The 17,417-nt window shown below is 27.4% G+C and overlaps 1 protein-coding gene across 1 annotated transcript in view; it reads left to right on the forward strand.

Moving 5' to 3' along the window:
* The window catches only part of LOC111623208 (suppressor of lurcher protein 1-like), a 60,998-nt gene that overhangs the window by 41,510 nt on the left and 2,071 nt on the right, over positions 1-17,417 (forward strand). The window contains exons 3-6 of the mRNA XM_023365707.1: positions 12,877-13,067; positions 14,307-14,345; positions 16,128-16,296; positions 16,545-16,744. Coding sequence (XP_023221475.1) covers positions 12,877-13,067; positions 14,307-14,345; positions 16,128-16,296; positions 16,545-16,744 — 599 coding nt within the window. The remainder of the gene's footprint in view (positions 1-12,876; positions 13,068-14,306; positions 14,346-16,127; positions 16,297-16,544; positions 16,745-17,417) is intronic.

Raw genomic sequence — 17,417 nt, forward strand, 5'->3', positions numbered from 1 at the left:
AGAAAATTAATTTTTAAAAATTTCGTCTTAAAACGTTTTTTATTTGCAATTCACTTAAAAGAATTTTGATAACCAGGCCATTATCATGCCATTATACTACTTTTTTAGATTTTGTGATGGGCATTCGAGTAATAATCTAAATTTATTATAAAAATTTGATGTTTATTTTAAAGAAAATTCCATTTTCTTGTAAATAAAATAAACCTCAATACGATGTTTATTCTTAAGTTCTCCTTCTAAAAACTCTTTTTCCAATCGTTTTAAATGTAAATATTTAATTTACTGAAAATAAACATATTTATTTTACAAAAATTTACTTTTAAGACATTGTCTTTTTTATTTTTTAAAAGTAAAAACCGTATTGCACATCAGGAACTAACCTAAAAACATACTAAAAAAACACTGAGTTGGCTGTAGCCTTTTTTAGAGGCTTCTTTACTTCTAAAGAAACATTTTGAGATCATTTTAAACTTCTTACAAAAGCCTCTAAAGCAAAGATTTTAACTTTTTAATGCCATGGACTCTTATTGGAAGAGGACCTTATGCCTACGCCTATGAACCTCTTCCCAAAATAATGTTTTTAAATTCACATGCAAGATTACGAAGGAAATCAATTATATTGAAATACACTTATCAAAATACTTAAAAAAAGCCATTTATGATATAATAATATACGAGTATGTCATTTTGTATTGATGAATAGTTAGAAGTTATTGCAAATAAAGTTATAGGCTATTTTTTTCCTAATCTCGAATTTTTGTTTATGCCATGCTCAGAAACCAATTCACGAATCCTCTGCGAAAGGTTCTCAGATAGCAAGTTGAGAGTTGACACCCTGTAGACTTTCCTTTAGAGCAAGAGTTCTTAACTTATTTTTAATGTCCGTTCTGGTAATTATATGGATATGCAAGATAGTTGTTACCTTTCTAATTTTCTAAATAGACCCGCGATGTTATTTGTTATTTATTGTGGAGTAGTAATGCGTGAAAACTTTATATTTAGAATTAGTTATCTCGATAAAGACTTTAAAACATAAAAATTTTCTAAATATTTTCCCGAAATTTATTAAATTCAAGTGATTTTTGGAAAAGTGTGCCGCCCGAAGGCAAAAAGGTACTAATTAAGCATGATGACAAGAGCTCAACTTAACTTTTTTTAGGACATAGAGCCTTTTGAAATCACGTTCCCGGAAGTACATTTTAACATAATGCTAACCTAATGCTAAATGTGGCAACGAGGAGGAATTGTAAATTACTCAGTCGTAAAGTGGAATCTACTGTATTCATAAAATACTTCGTTTTCAATTGATCTCTTCTACCGAATGAATTGCCAAAACTAGAACGTTATATGGTTTTCAACTTGAATTTTGTAAATTAAGCACCCTTTCCGGTTTAATTTGGTATGTATGATGCAGATGATATATAATCATTTTTTTGAGGTTTAAAAATATAACACTTCTAAAAGTTTGTTGTAATAATGTAGGAGGTTCGTGAAAGCCAAGTTGAAGAGTGTAAAGAGTACAAATGTAGTCATATTTTATCGTAATGAAACTATGATATTTTAGCTTAAATTTCGTCGAAGATGAAACCATTTTATATTCAATAATTTCAGTTCGTGTTGAGAATATTCTTTTAATTGTAATGCATCTTGCAACTTATTAATTCAAAATAATTGCAATAAAAATAATAATTTACAAATACTAAATGCAAGTAATTTTTAAATATCTGATACTTTAATACCTAATTAAATTGTTTAAGCACTATTTAAGAATTTCGTGAAACTTAATACTTGACAAGTGCTTTTGAGAGATCAAGCAATTGGAGGACCCAAAGCGCAATCTAGTTTTGAGGCCCCCTTGTTCTAAATACTAAGTAATGCTATCAAATAAATTTATTACTTAATAAAACAACGATAATCAGTCAACGTTTCCTTAAAAATAAATCTTTAAATGTGTATATGAAGATAGTAGGGTGCCTCAGGTTCGTAGAATCTCTTTTTGAAGCTGCTAACTTTTGAAGATTCTAACAATAGGAGGCCCCAACTCGCGCTTGTTGCTCCTGTGCGATGATCCGCTACTGGATACAAAATCTTAGTAAAGAACTATTATTAACAGTAATTTGAGTGTATAATATAAAAAACTTGTACATAGAATTCGTCCAGAATTTTCAGTAGTATTGTAATTACAAATTTGATATCCTCGGCTCTTCGTGATTACAATACGCAATTTATAATAAATACTCAAAGTGGTTTGTTTTAATTTCGAGGCACAGAGTCTAAATGTTTAATGATGTTATGAATTAAAGTTTGCACAATTAAATGACAGAATAAACTCAATAATATCGCGTTATGTATATACGAGTAATTAGCTTGCAGAATCGTAGTCGTAGTCGTAGTCGTAGTAAACTATTGCAAACTAAGGAACACAAAAATTAACTTTTTTGTAATACAAAGTTTATATACACTACAAATAAAGTGCCTTAAAATATAATTTTAGATTTTAAACAAGATTTTCAAGTCTGTGGCTGAAGAAACTTTAATATTCATCAAAATGTTCAGCCATTAGAAATGATTTCACTTATATTTTTTCTTATTGCTGTATTATTTTTGGAATGTTGTGCTCTTTATCTCACAGCAGATTCTGTTATTAAACATGCGCTTTAACAATACTGTATAAGAATATATTGATAAAAGTTCTTTTCTGTAGCAAAATTCTTGAGTCATCTTTTTCTTTTTACCTTTATGCATTTTGTATTATCTATAAGTACCCGCCCTCTAAGTTGTTTTTGAGATTTAAAATAGTTCTAAATTCCTTAAAATGTTTGGATATAATACAGAAATTGATTCAACTTTGTATACTGTGTGTGTGTATGTGTGTGTATGGGAGGGAGCGCTTTAAAGCTTAATACTCGTAATTCCTGTGCCTTTTGTCAAAATTTTCTGAAATTTTGCAGGAAGATTTGCCTATTAGGAGAATTGAGACTATTAAATTTTGGTGGTTGGAGGTCGAAGGGATGGGGAGATAGAGAGAATTCATATGTCATATCTCGAATAAGATCGAACTTAATGAAAATTTTACTCGTTATTGGCATTTATAATTTGCTTCTTTTTTAAAATAAAACGCATCTTTAACCAAAAATTAAGCATTTCGCCATTTTATAATAATTAATAATATAAAAGTTTTAAAATAAAATCTTACAATAGATGATGCCACACGCAATTTTCACTTTGTTTGCCGGGAATGTTACGCAACTCGCTGCCGGATTTTTTATTAATAATTCTGCTCAGAATTATAAGCCTATGTAATAATAAAATATTTCTTAATTACGCTTAATGATACGTAAACTTTTTTCTGCCAGATGCATCGTTGTAAACATCGCTATGCACGTTTTAGCCATTGAACCTAAAGAACGTTGAAGAATTACAACATTGAATGATAAATAACCGATTCTTCTGAAATCTTATCGTTCTGAATACATTCCGATTAGTTTGTTTTGAAATTTTTATGGTTTTTTCTGATCGTCGTACATCGATTGGCATGTAACGACTTTAATGTAATCAATACAACACCTCAAACGATCTTCCATTATTTTACACTTTGTGTAGATAGAATAAAATCGTAAAACACGAGAAAAATATATTCATTATACGTTGGCATCTCTATTTGACTCGTATATCTAGTACATTTTGAGATTTCCGAACACGATTTCAGTAGTTCGTGCATAATGTGTATCTGTGTATATATCATTATGTATAATAAACTCTATGAACATGACTCGTCAAATGAAAATAAATTTAGATCACTAAACGAACACCTTTACATAATGAAACGTGTTTAATTTTAGTCAAATTCAATATCAGAAAGTGAAATTATTATCATTTTTATATTTTATTCGCATCATTTTAGAGCCTCCGTCTAGAGTTATCCAACGTAGGCTATAACCGAACTAGCAAATAAGCCCGGCGTTGCTAGGGCAAACAGTAACGATAGCGAAGATTGGCTAAAATGTAATAACCTTAATCTTACCCGTTTTCACAATATGCAAGAATTAGTCTCCCTATTTCCAGACTAATTACAGAACTTTTAGATGGGTCTAAAAATATGTTCTATTTCCCGCAAAAACGCATCTGCGTTTGTTAATCTAGTACGCCGTTTTCTCTTAACACTTCCATTGTTAACAATGTCAACAACAATGTCCAAGTGTCAACAATGAAAGTTTTAACAATTCTTGCATTCTGTGAAAATGGGCAAGGTTGACTATAACGTAATATTCTTAATCTTCGCTATCGTTACTTTTGCCCGAGCAACGCCGGGCCTACCTGCTAGTATAGGCCTAATAATATAATGAATAAAAAAGAATAAATACAGAAAGCGAATGACAAAAATCAAAAATTAAAATTCTCTTTCTTGTAAAATTTAAAACAAAAAAATCAATTGCTGAAGTATAGTTGGTTCAGAACAATTGGACAATGATAAAATTCATTATATTTTACTAGGTGTTCGCTCGACAATGACTTGGACACTAATGGATATGAGGTCACACCACGTACAACACCTGCATGCAGTGAAACGATAAAACTACGGGATATCAGAACTATTGTTAGTGGTGGATCAAGCCTTTATAACTCCCCCTTTTTATTCACTTTTTTAATAAATCTAAATTTCTTCTAAGTGCAGTTTTGGATACGATTTCGTAAATATATGTGCTGGGTTACGTTTTGTTTTTAAGTACTCCATTATTTTGTCAATATATATAGTTGTTGAGAAAGTTTTATTACTTTTTTCGCTTGGTTGTATGGCGAATAACATGATATTTATGACAAAATAACAATACTACATCATTATCATTTGTTTAAAAACAATTATTTGATTCTACCTTCAGTTCATTTTAATCAATGTTTGTTTATTGCGTGACTCCAACTGCCATCCGACTGTACTAATCCATATAAGCCTATTGGCCGTAATATTAATAATTTCGCAATCTTATTATTCTCGCTAATTTCTAGTGGCAATTTCATATATACTTCTTCCTTTAATTCGCCATATAAATATGTATTAAGCAGGTTTTATGTCTAGATGTCTCGTCGACCACTTATGTGATTTAGCAATTAACAATAATCTAATCACATATACTGTATATTTCTTACTGATGCATATGATTCTAGATAATTAACAGTTTTTCTCTGTGAAAATCCTCGATCCAAATGGCAAAGTTACACGACCGATGCTTTGAATCGTGTAACTTTGCCATTTACATTATTAGGCTTTTCTCTACTCTTTGCGTTTACGCTTAAATCATCATTTGTGGCATCATCTAAAGTTTCTACTCTATTTTCTTGTAAAGGTATCATCACTTCACTCTAATGAATATTCTAGTTTATTCTCGCCGTAAAAATGTTCGTAACAATTTTGTTTCTATACATTTCGCATGTTTTGATCTTGCTTTGTCTTACGAATATGCATGTTTTCTCCTTGCGCTGTAACTTATTTCGTTCTTGTGACGGTAAATACGTCTAAGCTAACAATCATATACATCTTTAGAGGTTTCACACTCGGTTTATAGCCCGGCATTTTCAAGTAGTCTGGTTGTATTAAGTGTTTTTTCGGTTGCAATATTCGTGGCGAGATCTTGATTTATATAACTTTTGTACAGAATTCCAAGCTTCTTTGGTCATATGTATTTATTGTTCGGGTTCTTTCCCAATGCGATTGTTATATAAGATATTAGAGAACCCTTTAATATTTGTAAACTACTAAAGTATGCAATTCTACAATGTAAATGACATTCTTTCCACGATAATACGTGACTTTCAAATTCATATACAGTGATGAGATCTACACAAGCTACAGTATAATTTTTACTTTTTGAGATACTTTAGTTTAGTTCTACACACGATTTATTACTAATTGTAGAGGCGAACAAGTGATGGTGCCAAATTGAAGTTCGCTTCTGAAATTGGACCACTTAAGACTGTACGCACATTGATTATAATAAGCAGAATAAACTATGATGTTTAATGAATTAATTATGTTTCGAGTTAAATAAACAACTACTATTACATATAATATACAGTAATTAACAATACGATGCAATTCGGAACCAAGAGCATCATTGAAGTTATATATTGCATTACTCTTTAAATTCGATCAGTTACGTCTTATTGAATTTTCATATAACTTAGCACTGCTACTGAAATTAGTTATCAATTATGAACGTGAATATCAATAAGCAATAACCACATTCACTCCGTTTACGAATTTATTTGATAACTTCATCACTAATTTAATTTACGTTCAATGAAACTTGTGTAGTAGTTTTTCCCCGGAAGTCGTATCCAACAAGAATTAATCTTTCATATAAGGCATTTTTGCTCCTCTTCAGTCCAATATCTTAAGAAGTTTCCATTTAAAATCATAATACACATTCCCACTGTCGTTTGTCTGTCCGGCTGTCCGATCGTTCGTTCTTCATTAATCTCGAGAACAGAGTTAGATAGATGAAAATCGCGACCAGATATGGAAAGCTGGCTTTTAAATTAAAATAAGATTAAAAATTGCAGCCGGAACTACATGAATTCGCGAGATGTTTTTCATGTACGGATGCGCATCTTGAGTATAATAAAGTTTTGAATCGAATGTGAAGTTAAATTGAAAATAAATAATGCTACTGTAAACCATAAAATACAAAAAAATTGAATTCTATGAAATATTATGTCGAATATGATGTTAAATGGACGCTTCTTAAGAAATTGGGCCGATGAGAAGCAAAAATATTCTCAAAATGCGTATCGCTATGCAGTGGCGTGTTATTTTATAGACAAAAATGGTAATTTTCTTCACCAACGGGAGGCCCATACCAATCTTTTATTAGAAAATATTTCACCCGAAAAATTTCCCGAAGAAATAATAATTTAATTTTTCATGGTAAAAAATTCCCCATTAAGATTTTTACATTTTTGCACTCAGTGGGCCTTCAAAAGTCCAGAAATGTAAAAAGTTGGGAGGAAGGTTTGTATATATATATATGAATGATAGTGTATGGGGGCACGATTTTGTTCAATTTTGAAAATTTTCGGGGAGATTTGTGTATTAGTGGGATTCATATTATTAAATTTTGGCGGTTAAAGGTCAAGGGAGTGGGGAGATAGAAGGAATCGTGAGTCATATCTCGAGTGGGATCGAACTTAATAAACCCTGTATTAGCATTTACAATTTTTTATGAAACTCGTCTCTACTCTCAAAATTAAGCTTTTTGTTATTTTAAAACAATTAATAATATTAAAAATTTTTAAATAAAATATCATAACAGATGGCGCTACATGCAGTTTTAAATGTCGTCGCCGGGAAAGTTACTCAACTGATTGCTGAATTAATTTTTCTGTGTACTACTGATGATGTTTTCGACATTTCTCTAAATAAAGGATTTGTAGATGTGTATAAACGCATAAATCTAAGAATTGTTCGAAATGTAAATTGAAAATTCTCGTTAAATTCATTATTAATTCATTTATTTGATGAATTTATATGTAACGAGAATTATTAATTATATTTTGACTCATTCACAAATGATTTAAATTTATTTTGCTTTAATATTTACATTTAATATGTCTTTGTTTATTTATCTGTTTCATTTTCGTAATTAATTTACATTCTACGAGATTTTTCTATTTATAAGGCAACAGTGTGGCCTAAAAGTCAGTTAACCATTGTAAAAGTTAAATTGCTATCCTGTTAAATACGTAATCAATCTTACTTTCCTGAATGTTGTAACACAGGGAAGTATTGTAAATTTATAGGAAATTGTGTTACGAGTTGCTTAACTTTCCCGGCTTCACCAGGAAAGTTATGCAATTCGTATCTGGATTTTTAATCATACTGCAACTAATTTTGTAAAGAAAAACGCGTCGTTCTAAACGCAATTTCGATTGTTTTTTTATACGCGCGAAAACGAACGCTGTTAACTGACTCTTAACAATTTAATAATTAAAAAAACGAATTAAAGTTCTTTTATTTTACTGGTTTATAAATATTAAATTGCGTTTTTATTTGTACAAGACTTATTTTGTTAAAAAAAAAAAATTTTTTTAATACAGGAGAAGGTGGTATTATGGAATCCCAATTACATTATAGTGAATTGTAAACAAGGTATCATAACTACGCCCACATTTTTTGTGCGAAAAGTACCGGTAACTGGTAAACTAAATGTTCCTAATTGGATTTTTCGCTAGCGTAACTATAAGTATGGTTTTTGAAGGCTTCTGTACAAAAAATCAGAAAGTAAGCTTAGAGAAAACTGGGTGGTAATATGGAACGTTGCTGTATATTTTCAAAAAATGCTTTAATGTATCCAAAAACAAATAGGAAAGTACAAAGAATCGTAAATAATTACAAAATCATTTACTTCAATGTATTTTATTGCAAAAATGATTTAATAATAATAATAATAAAGAAATGTACAAAGAAGTTAATAATTTACAAAAATCACAAATATAATGCTCCTATAGTGTTAGGTAAGTATTTTTACTTTTTTCATTTTTCTTCTATTTTTTCATTCATCTACCACATACTTTTACAAAAGTTAGACGGCTTCCGTATTAAAAGCACCAATGGGGTCCGTATTTCACGCATCGCCATCTCGAATTAACTTATGTCTGTCGAGACCAGAATTTAAAAAACGTGAACATCGCGCGGATTAATACGTACCCCTAAGTTCTGGAACGGAATACGTGCACCGGCGAACCTACAACTACGCGATTTATATTTTAGAAATAATTAAATTCGCTTAGCATTCAAAACTTTCGAATTTCGAAAAACACAAATACTGTATGCTAATTCACTACGGACAACCGTTTAACTGAAGCGAAACGGGTTTTCCCCTTGCTACGGATGTCTGCCTAGTGCGGTTCGGCCACAATCCGCTACAGTTCGCCTTTATTATCACTTTGAAATGGAGGGGTTCCATAATACCACCTTCTCCCTATATTGTTTTCCTCTATGTAAAGTAAATTTTTCTTGAGTAAATAAAAAAAATGCTTAAAAATTTAGAATTTATAGAGCTTTCGACCCCTAAGCTTTCCATATCTCGTCTCGATTTTTATCATTCTAACTCAGTTCTCGAGATTAACGAAGGACAGACGGACAGACGGACGACAGTGGGAATGTGTAGGTGTGCAATTCGGAAATTTTTATAGAAATTAATATTTAAAAAATAAATAAATAAATATAAAATGATGTTTTTTACATCCAGATATCTAAATAATAATTTATTTAATTGAGATAAGCTTTTTTCAAGTTTTAACAACGTTAGTTTAAAACTTTTTATCGACATCTTATCAAAAAGATAAGCTCCTTGTTAAGAAATGTCTCCTCTTCCTCCGCTTATTACTTTGTTACATTTCTTACTTAATATTTATACTCGTACTATTTTTAATTATTTTTTGACACTTATATACGAATATTTCAAAAACATATGACACATTTAAACAGAACTACCGTAATAAAGTCTCGAGACAAATACGTTCTTAGTTCTTGTTGAAAGACGTGGGCTCGTTCCCACGCTTTTTTTCCTCTTTAAGTCTTGATTTTTAGGAGAAAAATGTTGTTTACGTATTAAATTTAATGTTGTTGATATTATTCTCTTTGTTATTTAATTTTTTTATTTATTAATGAAATAAATAAAAAAATCGATAAAGAATACACAGAAGTTCTTCGTTGATGCATACGAAATTAAATTTTTCCTATATTAAATATATATATTGTAAAACAATACTGAACAAAACCTTGTTATTTATTTAAAAATTGTTATATTAATAATTTTTAAACGTTATTTTAATATATTGCTAGTTTAAATATAGCAAATTATATTAAGATTTGGCAATTGTAACCATTCATCTAATGCTTCTGTGACGCTAAAGGTCAAGGTATAGATATACCCCAGAAAGAATATAATTAATTAATATTAACTCGCATTCACTTAATTTTAATATAAATAAGATATTTTTTTAAATGAAGATTAATTACAAGTATTAATCTTGATATTTCAAATTATTGTGAAAGCTCTCGTAATTCCATTACAAAGAGAAATACTGTATACAGTACTTTACTTTGTTTCTATGATTTTATTAGATTAAAATACATCTTTAATGGGATTTTTTTATTTTTAAATTTATTGTCAAATTTTTAGAGAGAAATATTTAAATATATGAATACATTAGGGGGATTACTAGCAATTTCTAATTAAAATTAATTAAATGAGTGAATGAAAAAATATATTTCTTGATGATTAATTGTTATGATGATGTGTAAATTTTATTAGTCTTTTTTTCTCTAGAATAATCTTCAATTTGTTAACACAAATTGTAAATGATTCTAGTATTTATCACCTATTATAAATGTAATATTTTTATCATTAATTGGTAAAGAACCTAGGATTAAAGCAGGATTAAAGCAGGATATGAAATGACTCACTTCGTTTTATCAATACTCAAGATAACAGATGTTCTAATGCAAGAATGATAAAATATAATAAGACTTGGATTTCTATATTCTATGCGTGTTACATAGAAAGGGCAAACAAATCTCTACATAAAACATTACTTACTAAATATCCCAGTTAGAACAAATTCAACGTATCTTAGATTGGACGTGAATTTGGATATAGGGTAGTATTCTTGAAGTCCAGAATGAATGATAATTCACTTTGAGGCATTTGAAAGGGGAAATTTTTCTAAAAGTTGAAGATATAAAAATATTCTTCGGGAATTGCTTTAATGATTTCCTATCGTAGAATGGAAGGTCCCCAGATGAACATGGGGGAAAATTAAAGGTTTGTGTGGAGAGTGGCGAGAGCATATAGATAATTTCAATTGCAGGTTTATGAATTTTGTGTTATTCTACACTTATAATTAATTTCTTTGTGATTCTGAAGTTCTTGCTGTCGAAGTCAAAGACTTTATGTCTCAATATTTAATGCCTGTTTGGGAAATTTTCTGATAATGAAAACTTTACTGTGTTTAATAAATACAGATAAAATTTGTAATAAATTATCTTCCTAATTTGAAACCGTGTCTGTCTTTCTATTTTGTTTATATCACACATCGGCAAATAAAAAAAGCGGATTAAAGAATGACGTAAAGAAAAGTATTGTGTCCATTGTACTGCACTTCATCGTGTGATATAAACAAAAAACAATTGCAATAAATTGATTAAATCTTCTTTTGAACTTTAATAAATCCTTTCCAATATCAGTTAATGAAATTGAAAGTGCTTTGCATTCATTAAAATTAATTAATTGTAATCGATATTTTATTTACTTATTTTCTTTCTACGTGTTTTCCTCTGGAATTTACTAAATGTTAAAAACATTGTACAATATGAACAATTAAATATTTAAAGAAGAATGATACGAGGTTCTTAATACACCCACAGTTTTTATATTTTATAATTAAATTTTAACAGGGTTTAATGATTTAATATTCTTGTGTTTTAGAAAGTTTATTATATACTAATTAAAGAAATGATAATACAAAATGGCCCAAAATTTAATTATTGTAAAGACTAAATTTCTATCTTATTTAAATGTTTTATTTGCAGCAATTATTCAAAACAGATCCTTCTTCAACTCTTACGCATTTTCGTAAATTGCTAACTTTCGTACAAATAACATACGGTTAACTGACTTTTTGCATGTCTGTATTTATTGTAATTTGAATATTTTTGTTTGTTCTTGAATACATTAGAATATTTATTTCTTTTTAAAATAATTAAGTTTTCTGTTTAAAGTCGTAAAATATTAGAGAATATTTGGTTAATTTATTTTAGAATAAATTACCATTTTAACTGTACAAAAGAAATAAGAATAAAAATAGAAAATTTTAGAATTTTTAAAATATATTTATGGACGAATTTAAATTTATTAAAACATCCTTTTCAATCAATTTAAATTTATCCATTCGTGGTTATTCAAGTATTATTCATTCGTGGTAAAATAATATTAAAAAAATGTATAGTTTACAACGAAAGAACCATTAAAAATAATTATTTTGATTATTTTGTAGTCTTAATTTAATAAAATTTTTAAAAATTGAACATTGTTGCAAATTTTCTCTTGTAATTTAAATTTAGAAGATTCTCCTTTGAATTTTTCATAAAATTATATTGTTACAAGATATTTTTTCTACAGAAAACCCCTTTAAAATCTTTAAAACTGATCTATATTCGTACGAATAGATAAAAGTTGTTAGCGCTAGGAGAAAAGGGAGGAAAATACTGTACTTAAATTATCTTCGCTTCTAGAAAATTACAGTTTAATAACAAAGGAAATTAAAGGAAGAAAAATCCATCTACAAAATCATAGTAATCAAGAAACACAAAGCAATTCAATCTGTGAAGTCATCTTGGTGTCTGACAAACTGATGGTACTTAAATCGAACGATAGTAATTCCAATTGTTGTTGCTACATTCTACTAGTTCTGGATATAAATGATGACACAAAAATAAATGATTATTTCATTCGTTTCTCAATTTTTCAATGATTTTGTATCCCAAACTGTCGATCGCCGCTTACTAACCATTTTCTGGATAATTTAATGACATTTTACTGTAATTAAAAAAGGCTAGAAAAAATTAATTTAATAAATTCATTATTTAATTACGTATAAATGAAAATTATTACTTAATACAGTAATAGGAAAACCTTCATTTTATAAAAAGAATAATAATATCAGACTTAGTTATGAACTTTGACATTAAGAAATGAAGATCCTAATTGCCACGAGACATTCAGAAAATGCTTAAGAAATCATTTATTTTCTTATAATGTTTTTAAATTTATTTTTAAAAATAAATAATAATAATAATTTATAATTGAATTTAAATAGATGCGAAGGAGTGGATTCGTTAGTAGTGTTTATTACTGTCAATGGGCAAAAAGAACAAATTGATAATTTCTGTGGTAATGAATTGCCAGCTCAATTAATGTCAAATGGTCCTACCATGACAGTTCAGTTTCGCAGTTATCATTCCTCCAAAAATGTCAAAGGATTTCGTGCAATTTATAGGTTCGTAACAAGTAAGTTGCATCTATTTATTTCATATTTTATTCTTTATAAATAATTTTTAATTTTTTTCAATTATTTTATTTTGATAACGTTAAATTAATTAAAACATTTTACACTTAATTTGTTTAATACTACTTTTTTATTAAAATTACAAGACTTTTTAAAATTATATAATATATTTATTGTAATTAAGTTATAATTATATTTATTTTAATTTAATTATAATAAAAAAATTTTGTAATTGAAATTATGGTAATTTGTATACACAAAAATAGGAGAATTATTAAATATTTTTAGAGAAATAATAATAAAAATTGGCGAAAATAAAGGAATTTTCTTGTAGTAATATTTTAATATACATTTTTATGGCTATTGATAAGAGAAGCTGCAAAAATAAAGAAAGCAATTCTTGAAATATTCAAAAATAAATATTTTAGAAATGATCCTGACTTTTCTTTTTAAAATGGGGAAATGCAGAAGTAGAAATAGAAAAATATGAAAAAATGGAGATGAAAATTTACTTAATAAATTGTAAAATAATATTTTTAATAGTGTTATTTTTTAACATGAAAATAAACGAAAAAAGACTTACTTTATTTTAGAAAATTATTTTCTTGCTGTTTAATTAAAAGAGCAAGAAAATAATTTATTTAAAATTGTAAAAAATAATTAGATTAGAATTATTTTTTACAATTTTAATTTATAAAAGTTTGCTTTTAAATAATTGCAAATTGTAAAAATACTTTTAATATACTACAATTAATTTCGAAAAATATTAAAATAAATTTTTAAAAATTTTATATACTGTATCTCTCAACCTCTTTTATTTTTCTTATATATAATAAAGAAAATTGTTTATTATATACCTCGCCGGGTAAAGCGTTATTTTTCTTAACCTTTCTATTGTTTATTATGCTGGAAGAGTCCGCCATTCACTAGTTGAGAATGTGAAGTTTTAGCAAATGGAAATTTTTTATTTTTGTTTATTTTAATTTTTGCTTTATAAATCGAATAAAAATAGTTAGTTTATTATAAATATAACTTTATTTTTAAATATTTAACGAGGAATAATGAATTTAAAATGGTAAATCTTTATTTTATTCATTTATCATATGGTATATTTTTGTATTAATTTCAACTGTCTAATCTAAAAAAATAACGCAATTTATTAATTACAGTATTAAATATTATTATTTAATTTTTAAAAAATTAATAATAAAAATGCTAATTTATTTTTTATTATATTACAGATTTTGGTATGACAGCTGGAAGGCAAGATTCCAAAATAGGTAATTATACGAAAAAACATGTTACAGATAATAAATTTAATGCATTAATTCGATCATTTGTATGCCTTACAAATTATTTAATTAAAATATATTGTAATAAAAACAAATTAACTTAAAGAAATTTTAATGTTTATCATTCACTTAATGACTACTTGAGATGCAAACAAGAACGTTTGCAATTCTCTTCGTAGCCGAAACTACCATTAAAGATATCTCAGAAAATAAGATAAAGAAAAGAAGAAACATTGCAGATATCGTATCTTTAAGACGTAATTAAATTATATCCATAACATTTACCCCCTTTTTTGTATTAAAAAAAAGAACATTACTTGATGAATTGGATCCTCGAAAATAATACTAATTACGTTAGAATAAATCATAAAATTTACAAGAAATTTTATAGTTTGTACTCCTGTAACGAGTAAGTAAATTTAATTGAATTTAATGCCTTTTATAAGTGTTTTTTTTATAAAAATTAAATTGAGATTTTATAGCCTTTCAATACTTTATAGACTGTAAACTTTTTGATATAGTTTACACTTGTTTTATGGTGTTTTTTTTAAGTTAATAGCCTATTTTGAGAAATTCCAAGTTATTTGGTCCGTATCCCTCGGGGTATTAACACAGTTTTTCAAAGCAAGGTCGAATGATAGCTTTTATATCTGATAATATATAGCATTTACTTTGACTTTGTCCCCATAAAAAATATTATCTCAAATACAGTTTATAACTGGAAGAAATCTTTTAAAAAATATAATAAAATTTAAAAATTTTTGTAAATTATTTTGTTTAAACTGTTTAGAGTGACAGTATTTTTTGATACGTTAGTTACATCAATAGTACCGTTTATTTATGTGTTATTTATGTATTTTTTAAACTAAATTTACGAAATTTTTAGAATTATTTAACCTTAGAAAATAATATAAATATGGAATTTTATCAAATTAAATAAAAATTTTAGAAAATTTATGTTTGATTCTTTACTTTTCGTACTTTTAGATAAGAAATTCAGAAGAACTGATTAATTCAAAAGTGTTATTAGTCCACTTGAAATTCTTATTTAATGCTGAAAGTACAATTAATTTGAATTTTTAGCATAAATTTTAGATAATTGGAAGCTAGTTGATCTCATATTTCGAAAAAAAAGCATTTACAGTAGTCAGCTGGTTTATAGAATTTCGGGTAACCCCTGAAATGCACGTACTGTAAACGCTTGGGGTATGAACGACATTGTTTTGCAGTTGTTGTGACATTTACGTCCAGCTTGCCGAGTTGTTTAACTGTTTTTACTGGTATCTAAATTTAGCTTTAAAACTTGAAGTTATTAAGTGCAGAGAAAATGTGAAAGAATATGAATTCTGACGAACAACTTTCAGAGAAGTATTTTAATTTTCATAAATGGATAAATGGATCGAGCTTTTTTGAATTTTCTTCATAATATTTAGGAAATATTAATAATTCTTCTATTCATTTATCCCTTTCTTAAGTTAATTATTTTATAAAAACTTAAAGTAAAAATATGTTTAATTCTTAATCTTATTATCTATTTAACTTTTCTATAAAATTCGAGTTTATTACTTGTAAGGTTAAATTAATGTAAATATTACCCTATAATTTATAAGCAAAGCAATTATATCGATTTATAAGAAGATATAAAGATTCGTATAGAGCATATTCAATTAATTGCTCATTTTTTAAAGTGTAATTCATAATTACGACGTGCTGTTAAGCTACTGTGTTGTAGGTTAGGACGTTTGTTATTGATGTTCCTTTATCTTGCAGATTGTCGTCTCAACTTTAATAGTACTGAAAGAACCAATGGTACATTCACATCTCCGAATTGGCCCGGTTATTACCCACGAGATACCGAATGTCATTATTTATTTTATGGCAATGGAAGCGAACGTGTCTACATAACTTTTGCTTATTTTGACGTGGATGGAATTCCTCCGTAAGTAATGATTTTTTCCTTCTTTACAAATTATACTTTTACAGAATATATATAGATTTTTTTTATAATTATATAAATCAATCCTGAGTCAGGTAGAATTTTATAAACAATCAAATGTTTAAGCTACAAGTAATTTTTTAAGATAATTCTAGCGTATTTTTAAATAAAATTTTTGAGAGAAAATGTTAGAATATTCTTTTTTTATATTTTAATTAAAATAATTGATAATTTTATTACATATTTTCCAGTTGTGAGAGCGATAGTGCTAGTGATTATGTGGAATTTTCCAATTTTCGCACGGTTGACAGAAAAATTCCGAAACATTGTGGTTCTAGAAAGCCAAAGGTTATCGAATCGGATGGTGATTTCTTTCGTGTTACATTTAAATCTAACGATAAGTTCGATGGTACTGGATTCGAGGCCTTTTATCAGTTCAGAAACTATAATGGTGAGTAATTATGTATTAGGATTTTTAAATAGAGGAAAGGATACTAAAAACTGAAGAAGTTATCTTTTTATTGCATTAATGATTTTACTGATGTAAATATATCATCCAAGTATTAGAATTATACAAAACTAAAAAAGTATTCTATATTTAATGAAGTATAACGTGACTTTTGATTAGACTTTCAAGCATATTGTTATAATTCCTATTAAATCTATTGACGTTTGTTAAAATCCTTATTGAATTCCCTATTAACAACTGTTAAAATCTCTATTAAACTTCCTATTAACAATTGTTAAAATCCTTATAAATAAGGATCTATAGAGATTTTAACAATATGCTTCGATAGGATAATTCTTAATGAATGATATAAAATGAATGTAAAAATTCATAAAAGAAAAACAAAGAAAACAAATTTTTAAATTAATATGTAAAAAATTAACTAGTTTAAAATTGTTTTACGTAGTAAATTAACAAAAGAAAATTTAACAATTTATCCAGTTTGACGCCTTTCATGTGTTGAATATGTCTCTAGCTGATACGATTACCTACATTTGTTAAACAAGTAGACGATCGTATTCTCTAGAGGCATATTCGATGCAAACAGCTGGAAGGTGGCAAAACTAATATGTAAAGCCTACTAATAATACTAAATTTAGTGTATTGAATGCTGTTT

Source organism: Centruroides sculpturatus, unplaced genomic scaffold (genome assembly GCF_000671375.1).
Source record: "Centruroides sculpturatus isolate CEXI.00-Female unplaced genomic scaffold, Cexi_2.0 scaffold8, whole genome shotgun sequence".
Lineage (NCBI taxonomy): Eukaryota > Metazoa > Arthropoda > Arachnida > Scorpiones > Buthidae > Centruroides > Centruroides sculpturatus.